At 46.5% G+C, this 12,458-nt stretch overlaps 1 protein-coding gene across 1 annotated transcript; it reads right to left on the bottom strand.

Annotated features, from left to right (window-relative positions):
* Positions 1–275: 275 nt before the first annotated feature.
* Positions 276–6,889, bottom strand: AGT (angiotensinogen (serpin peptidase inhibitor, clade A, member 8)). The gene is made up of 4 exons (XM_009891155.1): positions 6,097–6,889; positions 1,933–2,197; positions 1,318–1,462; positions 276–467 (listed from the first exon to the last, which is right to left on the bottom strand). Exons 1-4 carry the CDS (start codon positions 6,887–6,889, stop codon positions 276–278), a joined length of 1,395 nt encoding a protein of 464 aa, XP_009889457.1.
* Between the last annotated feature and the right edge of the window lie 5,569 nt (positions 6,890–12,458).

Below are 12,458 nucleotides of genomic sequence, written 5' to 3'. Positions count from 1 at the left end.
AAAAGGGAGCTGGGGGCAGAAGGGGGGAGACAAAGCGGGAATAAGGAAAGAAGAGAAGCTGGAGGAAGAGCTTGAGTCACCTCACGTGTAACAGATGAACAAGGATGAAATACTGCAATGTTTTAGCTTTCAAAAAGCTATATTTCAAACACTACCTGCTTCATCTCAAAACTAAGTAGAGCACTCAACAAGATCATAAAAAGAGCTGATGAATAAGAAAAAGGTGATGGGAAATGTGCGTCATTCCCATCCCTCCCCATCCCCCACGCTTGCATTTAAACCCCGTGCAGTGGGTTTGTCACTCTGCCAAGGAGAAGCATTGCCCTTGACTTCTCTTCAAAAACACCTAAAAGGAACGGCTTGTTCAGTGTTACTTCCAGGAACACCAAATCTTCCTTTTGTGCTGCAGGGTCTTCTGGCTGATCTGTTCCAGCACTGGTCAGTTTGAAAAACGCTTTATTTATTACCTGTAAGACAAAACATATGAGTAAATCAGAGTCATCAGAGCATGATTGTGAAGAGACAGATGAGGGTTTAAGTGCACATGAAGTAATCAGTAACTTAGATCAGCTGTAAGCAGCACAGGATGGACTCCATGGATGTTTAAAAAGACCTTGGAGTACTTGTTCCATACATGTGAAAAAGCTCTACAGCTGCTTGGACACTTAGGCTGGATGAAATCCTGGTATGCTTGTGGCCCCTGACAGAACTTCCAAGGTAGGACACCTTCTAAAAAATAAAATTAAATAAAAGTAAAGACACTTGAATTATACTTCTGGAACATAGTTTGCTGCCTTTTTATGAAAGACAGCCCTCTCTTTCAAGCTCTTCCTTCTCCCCCTTGGGACTTGAACGCTGGAGCCTGTCCTCAGGTAAGGGCATGTGCTGCACGCACCTCTGCGTTTGTGATTTCTGGGAGTAGTCCCAAAGTGATGGAGGATTATCCTCAACAGCCCAGTAGCTGCAGTCTCTACCACTCACTCCAGCTGTGGTGCCTGAAGGCATTTGAGCTGGAGGTGGGAACGAATGCAGTCTAATTTGTACCTAAAGTACCTAGCACGCTCAGACCTCAAACTTCATCTGTGTTGCATGTTATGTTTGCTGCAGCGGTGAAATTTGCATAGTTTAAAGCAAACCTGTCCCTGCTGATTGGATATTCTAAAAAGTATTCACTATCATTCAGTCATCTGGAAAGTCTCCTACTAGCATGTGTCCCACGTGGCTCCAACTGATTCATTCTAGGTAAATTTATACAGTTAAAGAGGCTGAAACCGAGCAGGAGGCATTATTTTTAAATGCCAGTGATGTGTACTATACCTTTCCAACAGTTAGATTGGCGTCGCTTATTTTACTGAGATCTGCCCCCTTCCCCAGCAGTGCAGGCAGTTCCATATCTGCAAGAAGCTGCTGTAGATCGGAGCTGCCTTCTATTGTTAACTCTGGCAGTGTTAATTTAATTTCTCTGCAGAGAAGAGAGAGAGAGAGAGGTGAGTGCGTGCCTGCTCTCCCCTATGAAAGCATGGTGGTTGGGTGGTGCTGGGGAATGGGCACATGAAAACAGCCACAAGAAGTGCTCAGTATGCAGGGACAGGGCTGATGGGTGTCATGTTACTGTTTCCAAATGGGAAGTCACCCTAAATCTGCCCCGAGTACACTGTTAATCCCACGATCATCCCAATTCATGGGTCCTGTCTTGTCAGCTATGGACAGGCACTTTCTCGTTTCTTTAAATAACCCAAGATAAAGAGCTGATCCCGCTGAGGTCGAGCTCCTTTGGAGTGATGCTCCCTCGATTTGCATTTATTTTTTTTTTGTGCTCGGTCTTAAACCCTCCCTGGCAGGATCCGACCCCGGCCAGCAAGCAGGCGGGCCTGCACGGCCCCCCCCATCTCCTTTGTCCCTGTGGGGGGGTTGCGTGTGCCCCAGCCCTACCTTGGGGACAGCTGCTGAAGCCAGGCCGAGGACTGCAGCGGCAGCTGGGCCTCCACGTGCTGCAGGTCGCTGCCGTTGATGGGCTGCAGCAGCACCAGCAGTGCCGTCTTGCTGATGGGGACTTCCACCACAGAAAAAGTCCCGCTGGCGTCAGTTTTGTACTTGAAGGTCCCCGTGACTGACAACATAGGGACCGAGACCTTCGTGTTTGAATCCACCTGGAACTCCTGAGGCTCTTTGAGGCGGGAGGCTTGCTTAACGTTCACTGAAAAACAGATTGAGAAAGAAGGAATGGATTCTTCTCTTTCTTCACTCCTCCCTTCTGCCCCTCAGTGGGTATATATGTTTGTTTAACAGCGCACTGTGCATTAGACAAGGACTCTGTATATAAAATTATGTTTAGCTACTGTAAATATACGTATCCTGCCTTTAATGTGCCTGCTGGCAGCATCAGTCAGAGGCTGGTGCTGGCCCAGGGCACAGAGACCACGACCACCAGGACTGCGGCCAGATCTGCTATAGTGCTGCTGGCTTTGCAGCCCTTCCTGGGCACAGTATTCCCGCTTGCTTGGTTGCGTGCTTCTTCGCAGGCTGCCACGTGGCTCCCGGTTGCCTCGTAGGCCTGCCTGGAGGCTCTGCTTGGGTTTCCTCTCCATCCCCTGAGCAGCTGCAATGGCCTATTTGGGAGCGTATCGGTCAGGGCCAGCCCTGACCTGAGGAGCGCTCTCAGGCAGCCGGGTGGGCTCAGGGGAGGGAAGCCACCACAAGCTGGGGCTGAGGGCTCACCCCTGGCCACCTTATGAACCAAAGCAACAAGGAAGGCAGTAAGCATAACACTGAAGTGTTGACTGAGCCAAGGAGGTTAAAAAGGACATACCTGAATGCTTGCTAAGCCTTAATATAAATTTCTTACCCAGTTCACAAGTATGGGAAGCCTTGCTCTCACCTCCTGCTGCTGCTGTGCAGCTTTGGATTTCAACATGTTCTCTGCTCACTGCCCCAGAGATCAATCCTGCTGCCCAGTTAGGCACATAGTCCTGTTGGCATCAAAGAAACTATGGCCATCAGCGAGAAGGGCGAAGATCAGAAATCTCGAAATTGCGGTTGAGTGGAATTAGGGAATAACAGATGTGTATGTTGTGGCAAACAACAGACCACCGTGCATTGAAGTATTTAGTATTGGTATAGATAGGAGCTGGTCTAGCTGTACCATTAACTGGTCTATTCTCCAATAAATCCAAATAAATGCTGGACCCTAACATATTTAATATATAGTAAGTGGTTTTGCATAGGAACGCTTGCCTCTTAAATGATCTTGCATATAAAGAGCATTTAGAAACTTTCATCTACTGTAACTTCACCAAAAAGAAGCAGCAGGTAGGAGATGTGAAAGGTGTAAGCAAACCAAAGAATAAGGAAGTAGATCTGTTCTTTTTTTTTTTTTTTTTTTTTTTTTTTTTTTTTCTTATTTTATAAGAACAAGGGATGCAAGCAGAAAGCAGAAAGAAACCACTTCCATAGGATCTGTATAACCTGCAGAATTTATTCTCACAGGATAGCAAAAGTCAAGACTGTAACAGAGTTAAATAAAAGGAAACAAAAGAATTGAGCATTCAGATAGCTAGATGTGTCAAGGTGGGATAGTAATTGGTTTTAAATAGTCTTGGGAAAGATATTGCAACATTTCAAAGCTCTGCTATTGACTTTGGGACTGAGTCCACTAATCTTGTGCCAGTCGTGAACCATGACAAATTGGCACCCCTGTGTTTGAAAGGGCTCCCTGTGGCCTTCTGCTAGGTGAGGGTCTGGACGTTTGTGTCCTCAAATGTATAACTAGGTGTGCATTCCCCTAAAAATATGTTAGTAGTCTTAATATGGCTATTTGTTTCTTACAGCATCACAGATATATTTACTAAAGAAACCCTGCTTTTTGCCTCAGACACCTGGAATGTAAAATAAGAAAAACTGAAGAAGATGAACATCCCTTCTATAGAAGGTGATGGATGACACATTGGGAGAAAAGGTTTCTTATAGTGAGATCTCTCACATCAGGACACAGAAGCTGTGGGATTGGGCAACCTTTCGGCAACCACATCAGAGCAGGGAAGAAACTTGTGTCTACGATATAGGGGAGATAACTGAAGTGAAACAGGCTGTCGGTCACAGAGTGAAGATGTAGCCTGGGACAGTAAAAGAGTACTCTGCAGGGCTGATTTGGGAGTACAGGACAGAAATGTTGGACCTCTGCTTCAGGTGATGATCTCCATGTTCTGTAGTACAGGCTTTATGCCAGCCTGACAAGCTTAATGAGAGGATGACTTTCTGTGGAAAGCTATGACTTTTTACTTAAAAAAAAAACAAACCAACAAAACAGCAAAAAGCATCCTACCAAATTTCTAGTTAAAACTGAAGTTGTTGAGGGTTGTCTGTTCAAAAGAGAGTTTAAATGGGAGAAGGTAAGGGTGCATAAGATTGGGCAGTCCCACAGCGCTGTTTTCATTCACTAGTTTGTAATTATTTTGCAACTCCTCCCCCCCAAAAAGTAGTCTGTCAGTAAAAATTGCGCCTGATGTTCTGCACTGGATTCTAAATGGCAGTGGCTGCTCAACAGCAGCGCCTGCTCAACAGCAGCTCTACAAATGTGAAAACAGCAGTGTGCAAGCAATAAACAGTTGAGACCATTGAAACATTAGCTGTGGTTTTGTATGGATTTTTGTAATTTTATCACTCCTATGGCTGTTGATATCATCTCAGGAGCATTTGTAATGTGTTTCAGATCAAAAAAATGTACTTTTTTCTCTCTGCAGCTATAGGGACAGACACAGAACATGACAGCATCAGCTGTCATGGTTGCCCCTCTGCAACCAAATGGCAAAGCAAATGCTGAAGTCATCTCCTGGGTTTATTAGAAGATAGTTGCTTATCTAATTCATTTGTTCTTGAGCCAATTTTCTCCATCCCATGTGTGGAGACTACAACATCTCAAGTGCACCCTTCTGAGAGAGAGAAGGTAGCAGAGCTGACTCAGAGACTCAGACCCTCGAGCATATCTTCCTAAGATAATAAAATTACAAGTTTCCAATACATAAGAAGAGGAACAAATTGTGCTGCTAAAGGAAAACTCTGCTCTTGTGACATGCCCAGGTCTGTAACATGAGAATTATTTTTGCAGTATCATCTCTACGCTAGACCTTACACTGAAGAGAAGGGTGATGCTCACAGCACCCTGAGGAGCTGAGGTCAGTTAATGACAGCACCCATGAAAGGCAAAGAAAACCTGATACCCAGTTTACAGGTGGGAAGTTAAAGGCACAAAAGTATTTCATGGGCACCAGAGCTCCACCTTTATCAGCAGAGGCCTGCTTAGAAACTTACAGCTCACTGCAAGTCTTCTGAAATACAGTGACTGGTAGGCAAGCTGTCTTAAAGCGTGTAATCTCCAGTACTGCATTCTGTGGCAAGAAAAGTTGAAAAGCAGCTACAGTCAGAAGAGGAGGCTCAATTGTGGTACAGGGAGATTTCTGGAGCAGCAGCATGGAACAGCCCTAGGTAAATAAGGGGTTGCCTTAATTCTTCTAGTTTTGTATATGCTCCCTGCTTCCATAACTTGTAGCTTGTTTGGTTGCTTCCTGAGCCAGAAGTTGCCTCCAGACTTCTGTGTTTAATAGCCACTAAAGGAGTTATGTCCGTATTTTTTTAGCTTTTCTTGCATCTGCGCCTCTGACCTATGAGCCCCAGCTCCTCTGGGGAAATGCAGGTTCTGAGGAAAGGTATTTCCCTGGCTTGCTTTAAACCTACTTCCTGATCGTTCTTGGTGGAGGCCCCTCATGACTTTTAGTTCCTTTGCAGTCAGAAACGCTGCACAATCCTCTTTTATTCCCCTTCCCACACCTTTCCTAATCCTTAGCTTCCTGGACAAGGAAAATTTCTTGGATGCCATCTCCCTCCACCTCCTACCCATTACCCTTGTTGGCTTGTGGCAGAGTGCAGGCTGGACCCCCGGCACAGCGGTGGGGAGCAGGGCACTGTACATGGGGCAGCAGTCCAGCCTTTCATCTGACCCCTTCCCTTTTGCCGCGTGAGACCTTGCTTCCCTCCCAGGAGCAGGCCCGCTGCCTGTCCTCCACCCAACCTGCCCCTGAAACAACCACTGCTGCCTCGTACCTGCCAAGCGGACATCCACCGCAAACAGCAGGTCTGCAGATGGATCGATGTCTGTCAGTAAGCACTGGCTTTGGCCCTCACTTTTGGCCTCCACAAAGGCATTTATTTGCTTTGCTGCCTCGCTTGGGTTTGTAAAGTCAACGGCTCGGGCGTAGAGAGCATCAGCAGAGGGGAGCAAGTCCTGCACGAACAGCTGGGATAGGGGTACGCCGGGGGCAGAGAACAGGCAAAGTGTCTTGGAAAAGAGCAGATCCTCATCCCTGCTCTTGACGAGGTTTTCGATCATCCTCAGGCTGGAAAGAACCTTGTGTCCGTCCACCCTAGAGGTGCAGTCAGGGTCTCCAGATGGGGGAACAAATCCCAGCAAACCCTGCAGATCAGCTGCTGTCTGGTTTGAGGCGCCCAGGTAGAAAGACACCAAGGAGCCATAAAGACTGCTTGGGGACAGGAGCACATTTTGGCCCCGCCGTGCTTCCTGCAGCTTGCTGTAAAACCGCACGCCCAGGACGTACACAAAGTCCTTCACATAGCTCAGTTTCTGCCTTCCCCGGCCACTCAGGCTCAGGGCTTCCAGCTTGTCCCTGTCATTCAGGTCATCTTCGTAGGTGGGTGTAGTTTGGGACTCGATGGAGACAGGGACAAAAGTTTTCTTTCCCTCCTGGACCAGGCTTTCCAGCTCCTCACAGGCGCTCTTGTTGAAAGAAAACAAATTGAAAGGGTGGACGTAGACCCGGTCACAAGTCACTGCGGTGAGGCATGCCAACAAACAGAGAAGATCTGCTCCCAGGTTCATGTTGAAAAATTGCTTCCACAGTGTCTGCTGAAAGAAAAAGAGGGGAGGAAAGAAGAGTGATCAGCCTGATGTAAGTACAGTTTGTCTCACTTGCATGGTGAGGTGCTAGTGCTGTGTTGGAGTTACAAAGGCAGGAATTTCAGTGCGTGGTGCTGGCTGGTCTGACTGCCCACTGAAAAGCCCAGGGTGAGATGGCCACTGGTCTCAATGGTGGCAGGTGGGGAAATTCTAAGCACAGATTTGATTCTGTTACCCGCTGCAGTACCCTAATGATTTAGCACGAGAAGAAATACGGCTGTGCATTCCGACTAGTGAGGCTTGCAAATGAGAGTGTGCTAGTTCTGGCAAAACATTATAATGATGCAAGGATATCGCTCCTGGGACCTGGTCAGAGCTCTGTCTGCAAACTGCTGCACTAAATCTTGCTGACACGTGGATGGGCTAAGCGATTTGCCTGCTGTTATGCGGGAAGTGGGTTTGGAAACCAGGTCTCTTAAGGTCTGACCACTGAGTGATCCCGTTTTGTATGTCTAGTCAGCACAGTACTTGGCACTAGCAGAGCATTTCATGTTTTCATAGCCCAGTGCAAACATTCATTCTAGTTTCTAGGTAAACACGTTCAAGTCTTCCTGATACAAATGTGCTAACACTGAAACCATTTTCATAGCACCTTCTTTATCTGAATACAGAGTTAGAAGGAGTAAGCTGAATTTTACTCTACTGTACAGGCAGTCTGCTGCAGTAAAAGACCACAAAAAGACCTCTTGTTTTTCTTGACAAGAAGTAGAGAATTTTACTGGATGTGGATGTCACTGGTGTTTTGGCACAAAGGATCTGGTGCATATTGGCAATGAGACAGTCATGGGCACACATACACATGCATACATACATGCATGTGTGCAAACACACTGACAAATTTTGCATTTTTATAATTACCACTTCTCCTATATCTGACAGGAATAGGACACAGCTCTGCTCTACCTTCCCTGGAGCTCTAGTATATAACTTTGTATTTGTGTATTTGAAATTCTAATGCATTGGAAATTATGCATCTGTAACACTTATAATTGGCCAAAACCCTGTTATTCGGAGCTGTATTTTTATTCCACTAGTTATTTTTTGCTTACTGTAGCTCTCTTCACCCTCTTTTGCACTTTCCAAGCTCTGCAGAGCTCATTGAATGGGCAAAATGCTAACAGCCTTGCCAGTAACAGAGTTCTGCTCTCTACCTTCTTTCTCCAAGATATTTTGAGTCGCGCTAGTCTGTCAGGTATTACGTCTGGTAGCCTGAGCCTTTTGAAGAGGACACAATGCAATGTCCATCTCACCAACACTTTAATTTACACAGAGTGGAAGTGTCTGGGTTTAAATCCAACCATTCAAGACCTGTCATCTTCCCAGACTGATTTAGAATGTATAACCATATTCACTTCACTGAGAGACCCCAGGTGTTTCATACCTAATAATACTCCAGTTTGCAGATTACCACTGTCTTGCAAATACAAAAACTGAGATGCACAGATGCTTGGTAATTATCTGTACCTTGCTAAGTACATATGCCTGTTAAGGTGCACATCTACATTCCCAGGCTGGAGGCTTCTATCTAACATCTTGGTTTGCAAATGGAGTTTCTGCTGTTGTGATGGCCCCTCAGGATGTCTGAGCATCTTCCCAGCGGATGCCTGTGGATCAGGCCTGAAACTATTTGCTCCCTAGAAGCATGCAGAGGAGGATGTCTAGCCCTGTGCCTTCATCCAAGGATTGCTCTTCCCCAGTAACTCCCACTCCATCCTCTAAATTAGTGTGTAGGCAGTGGCAGCCGGTGCTGCTGTCCCCTCTGCTCCCTGACATGTCTTCAGCTCCCCAGCCCCACTGGCAGCAGCAACATGCAGCACTGCAGGGCTTCTTCATTCCTTATGGCAGGTGTCTTCCCAACTTCATCTTCACAGTTAGCCCAGCCACTGTGTTAGTGCATTTCCAGTCTAGTCTCTGCATTTCCTGCATTGGGACAGCTCAGGAAAACAAACCAGAAAGCCACAAAGTGGCTTTCCCTGGTAAAAGTAACCCCTGGTGCCAGGTGGTTACTTTTCTATGGCTGCCAGAGCCATCATGTCAGCTCTTTTCTCATGAGCAGAAGCAAGAGGAGCAGCACTTACACTAAGCTTGATCTGTGGAAAGCAAACGTGGTTTATTTCCCTAAAGAAGTCAGCCCGGAGCCTTTCAGAACAACATGAAAGCTCGAGTTGAAAAACTGGCATTCAAAGCAAATCCAGTAAGTGTGCTTACTTGTGCTGGTGTGTGCTGCCCCTCGGATGCTGTCCCCCCTTGGGCAGGCTCTTCCAACACCTCTTCCCCCTGGAGCTGTGCGGCGTGGGTGCGGGTGGATTTATGCCCTTTCCAGAGGAGGGCCCTTTCTACATGTCTGCAGTGGCATTGCGCAAAGCTACTTTACATCACAGGCTGGGGGGGGCGGGACGGGACGGGACTGAAAAAAATTAGCTCAGGCCAGATAGGACTCGATGAAACCTGAGCACGGCTTAACACCAGCTGCATAGAAAGTTCTAGGGATGGATACACAACCTTTAACCGGGCCCCGCACATCTGCGTAGCCTGCAGTTACACATTTACTAAGGCAGACACAGACGTTTTACAATGCAGAAGAACTGATTACAGGGGCTGAAAATAACTCAGCTCATTTTGTGCCAGAGTCAAAGAAATGGAGATTTCTTTGTTCCTGTATTTGTTGTACAAGCGGACCAGATTTTTTCTTCTTGGATAAATTGCCTTTAATCTCTACCTAGCAGCTTGGGAACGCACCAGTGAGTGGGACGTGTACGCAACTGCAGAGTAAAATGATTAAACTCTCAGTTTTTACCCTTTCTTTCCCTCTTGATCTATCCAGAAGATCAAAAGTTTGTTCTTTCTCCTCTTTGAAACAAAATGTGTGTGAAAAGGAGAGGATGAAAGCAAGACGGATTAGGTTGCCAGAGCCAGATCACTGAGATGTCATCCATCCCAGTCTCAGTTTTCCAAGTACTATTTGGACATCTTTCTGCTACTTTTCTACTACTACTGAAATGGTCCTCCAGTTTGTCATGTCCCTTCTTTTTCTTTAAGCAAATAAACAGTGAATCAAACTGGGGACGATGCACTTGGGTTAGACTGGGTCTCGTTCAGTGCCCCTGTTATAGTTAGTAATTAAAATCCCATGGCTTTAATGGGAGTAGGGCTGATTTAACATCCGTGCCCTGATTTTAGAGAGCCAGTCAGGCATGGTTTGTACTGGGGTGCCCAGTTACATGTTGGCTTCGAGGAGAGAGCAGAGAGTGCGGGATGCACCAGTGTAGCAGGGCAGTCGGAGCTGGTGGAATGGAAAGTGGAGGCAGGCACAGCCAAGCCCTACCAGCCCGAGCGCTGTGTGCCGGGTGCCTAACGGCGAAGGGATGGGAAATTTCTGTCTCTGCAGCCCTGCTTTTCATTTAAACAATCCAATTACCTCAGCTGTAATGAGGTCTGAAAGCAATTCTGAGCACAGGCCCGCATAAAATGCTATCATGTGCACAAGGCTTAAACAAACAGCTTGAAATATTTAAGGTGTTTTGTCCTCTTGCTGCCTGAGCATCTCATTCGAGGAAGCATCTGGCAACAGAACAGCCCCTGAGCATTTGTACCATCTCCAGGCGGCTATAAAATGCATGCAGCCCAGCCACGGAGCCAGGCAACAGGGAAAGTAGTTCCTCCATTAAAAATGCATTTTGTTCAACTAAATGCTGAGAGAATGAGCTAGGTTTCAGGTTGCGATCCCCCTTCTTTCCCCTCTCCCCTGGAGAGTCCTTCTGGCAGGTAGGCTGGGGAAGAAAGCTGGTCCCTTAGAGGCTGGTGGAGTTGAGAGTGGGACCTGTGACAGCACAGCCCAAATCTGTGTGTCCTGCACCTCTACCCACGTGGGTCTGCGTGCGGCATTAGGCACCAGCGATGCGCATGGGTGGCCACACCACGCTGTGCCTGTGAGCTATAGCTGGGCTGCTGTCCTCCTATGCAAAGACTGAACACAGGGAAAAACCAAACCCAGGCTGATACTCTCGGTATCAAAGTCACCACCAAAACTGTTTCAGTGAAGGACACCTTGTGTTCTGTAAAACTCTGAAAAATACCCCTATTAACAAGAATTATTGACTTTGGCTAACAAGCTACAAGTGATGCTAATACCATATACAACAGCTGCCCGACTTATGTGTTTACTGTGGACAACAAACACTGGAAGGGGAATTCACATAACACACAGCCACCGTATTTTTTTTCCTTAAATCATTGTGCCCATATGTATGATTCAGAAACACCGCTCTAGCACCTGGAGTGTTGTTGTTTGGGTATCTCCTGCTTCCAGCTCACCTGCAGTTTGTGACCAAGTCATGCTGCAGCTCCTGGGGGTTTCCTTTTGCTACGGGCACCAACCCCAAGGGATGCTGCCCTTCAGAAGAAGGGGGACAAGAGGCAGCTGAACATTAACTCTCATGTGGTTCTCTGCTGGCTCTGTCACATAAGAAAAGTTCAGCGTTCAGTTGAAAGTTCTCAGGGTTTTCAGCCAGGTCAACCTCTAGGAACTTTTCTAGTGTTCCTGCACTCAGTTCTATTTTTTTCTGTTGACAAAAAATTGTCAGTATCTTTGGGGACTGTATACAGGAGCCTGTATACAGGAGCCTGTATTTTTTCTTTTTTTTCCTCCCAACTCAATCAATAAAGTCAATTAATTAAAATATCCAGCTTTCTCCAGAAAAAAGTTTCAACAGAAAGTGTTCAATGACCCACTTTCACCACAGTGCTAGTCCTGCTTTGGACCACTGGGAATTTGGCTGGCCTCAGTAATAAGGGAGAACCTTTGATTTCAGCTTATTTTCATACTCTACTACAAAGCTCCAACACAAACCCCCCTAATTTGCCGGTCACTTAGTCTCACTCAATTAATATTCCCCTATTAAGATGCATCACGCACTAGTGCGCTTCTTAGATCTTTGTCTTTTATCTTCTCAGAGTTTCTAACAAAGGAGAAGCTTTCAGACTATGAAGAACACAGGCTGCTACACCTGGAACATTATTTCATCCTAGTTAGACTTAATTACAGTTAGTTTTTGCTATACTACTGAGCCATTTTTAGCAAGAGTGCACAATGATTATTCCAATTACTATCTGCAGACCCTTTTGTTGAGCTTTTTTTTTTTGTTGGGTTGCCATGGTTTTAGGAACAAGCATGTACTTAAAGACAGAGCTTTGACTTTGGAAAGAAGAGAGTCTCTATCCCACCCTTCGGCTCCCGTGTCCAAGGATTTCTCTCCCCAAAGAGAGCTGTGCCAGAAAACCTGTGTCAGGCCAAGATTGGGCAAAAATCTTTCCAGCAACTAGGAGCCAAAGGTCAAAGCAAGGCTGTTCCTAAAGGCATCCCCTTTGCAAAGCAAGCCCAGGGCCCGCGCAGGTTTCCTAACAAATCTTGCCCTGCAAGAGCCACAGCAAAGGTACAAAGAAACACACACCTTCAGCGAAGAGGTTCACGCTCCCCTTTTGCACCGCTCTT

Source organism: Charadrius vociferus, unplaced genomic scaffold (assembly GCF_000708025.1).
Source record: "Charadrius vociferus isolate BGI_N301 unplaced genomic scaffold, ASM70802v2 scaffold78, whole genome shotgun sequence".
NCBI classification, from domain to species: Eukaryota; Metazoa; Chordata; class Aves; order Charadriiformes; family Charadriidae; genus Charadrius; species Charadrius vociferus.
Note: the sequence above shows the minus strand (reverse complement) of the source record. Positions and strands in the feature narration are given on the sequence as shown.

What these genes read in the sequence shown, in the direction of transcription:
- AGT (XM_009891155.1), bottom strand. Translation starts at nt 6,889, where the DNA reads ATGAACCTGGGAGCAGATCTTCTCTGTTTGTTGGCATGCCTCACCGCA. An exon ending in GGTGGATGTCCGCTTGGCAG is followed by an intron (nt 2,198 to 6,096) that starts GTACGAGGCAGC and finishes TCTGTTTTTCAG; the next exon opens with TGAACGTTAAGCAAGCCTCC. An exon ending in CCAATCTAACTGTTGGAAAG is followed by an intron (nt 468 to 1,317) that starts GTATAGTACACA and finishes TTTGTCTTACAG; the next exon opens with GTAATAAATAAAGCGTTTTT.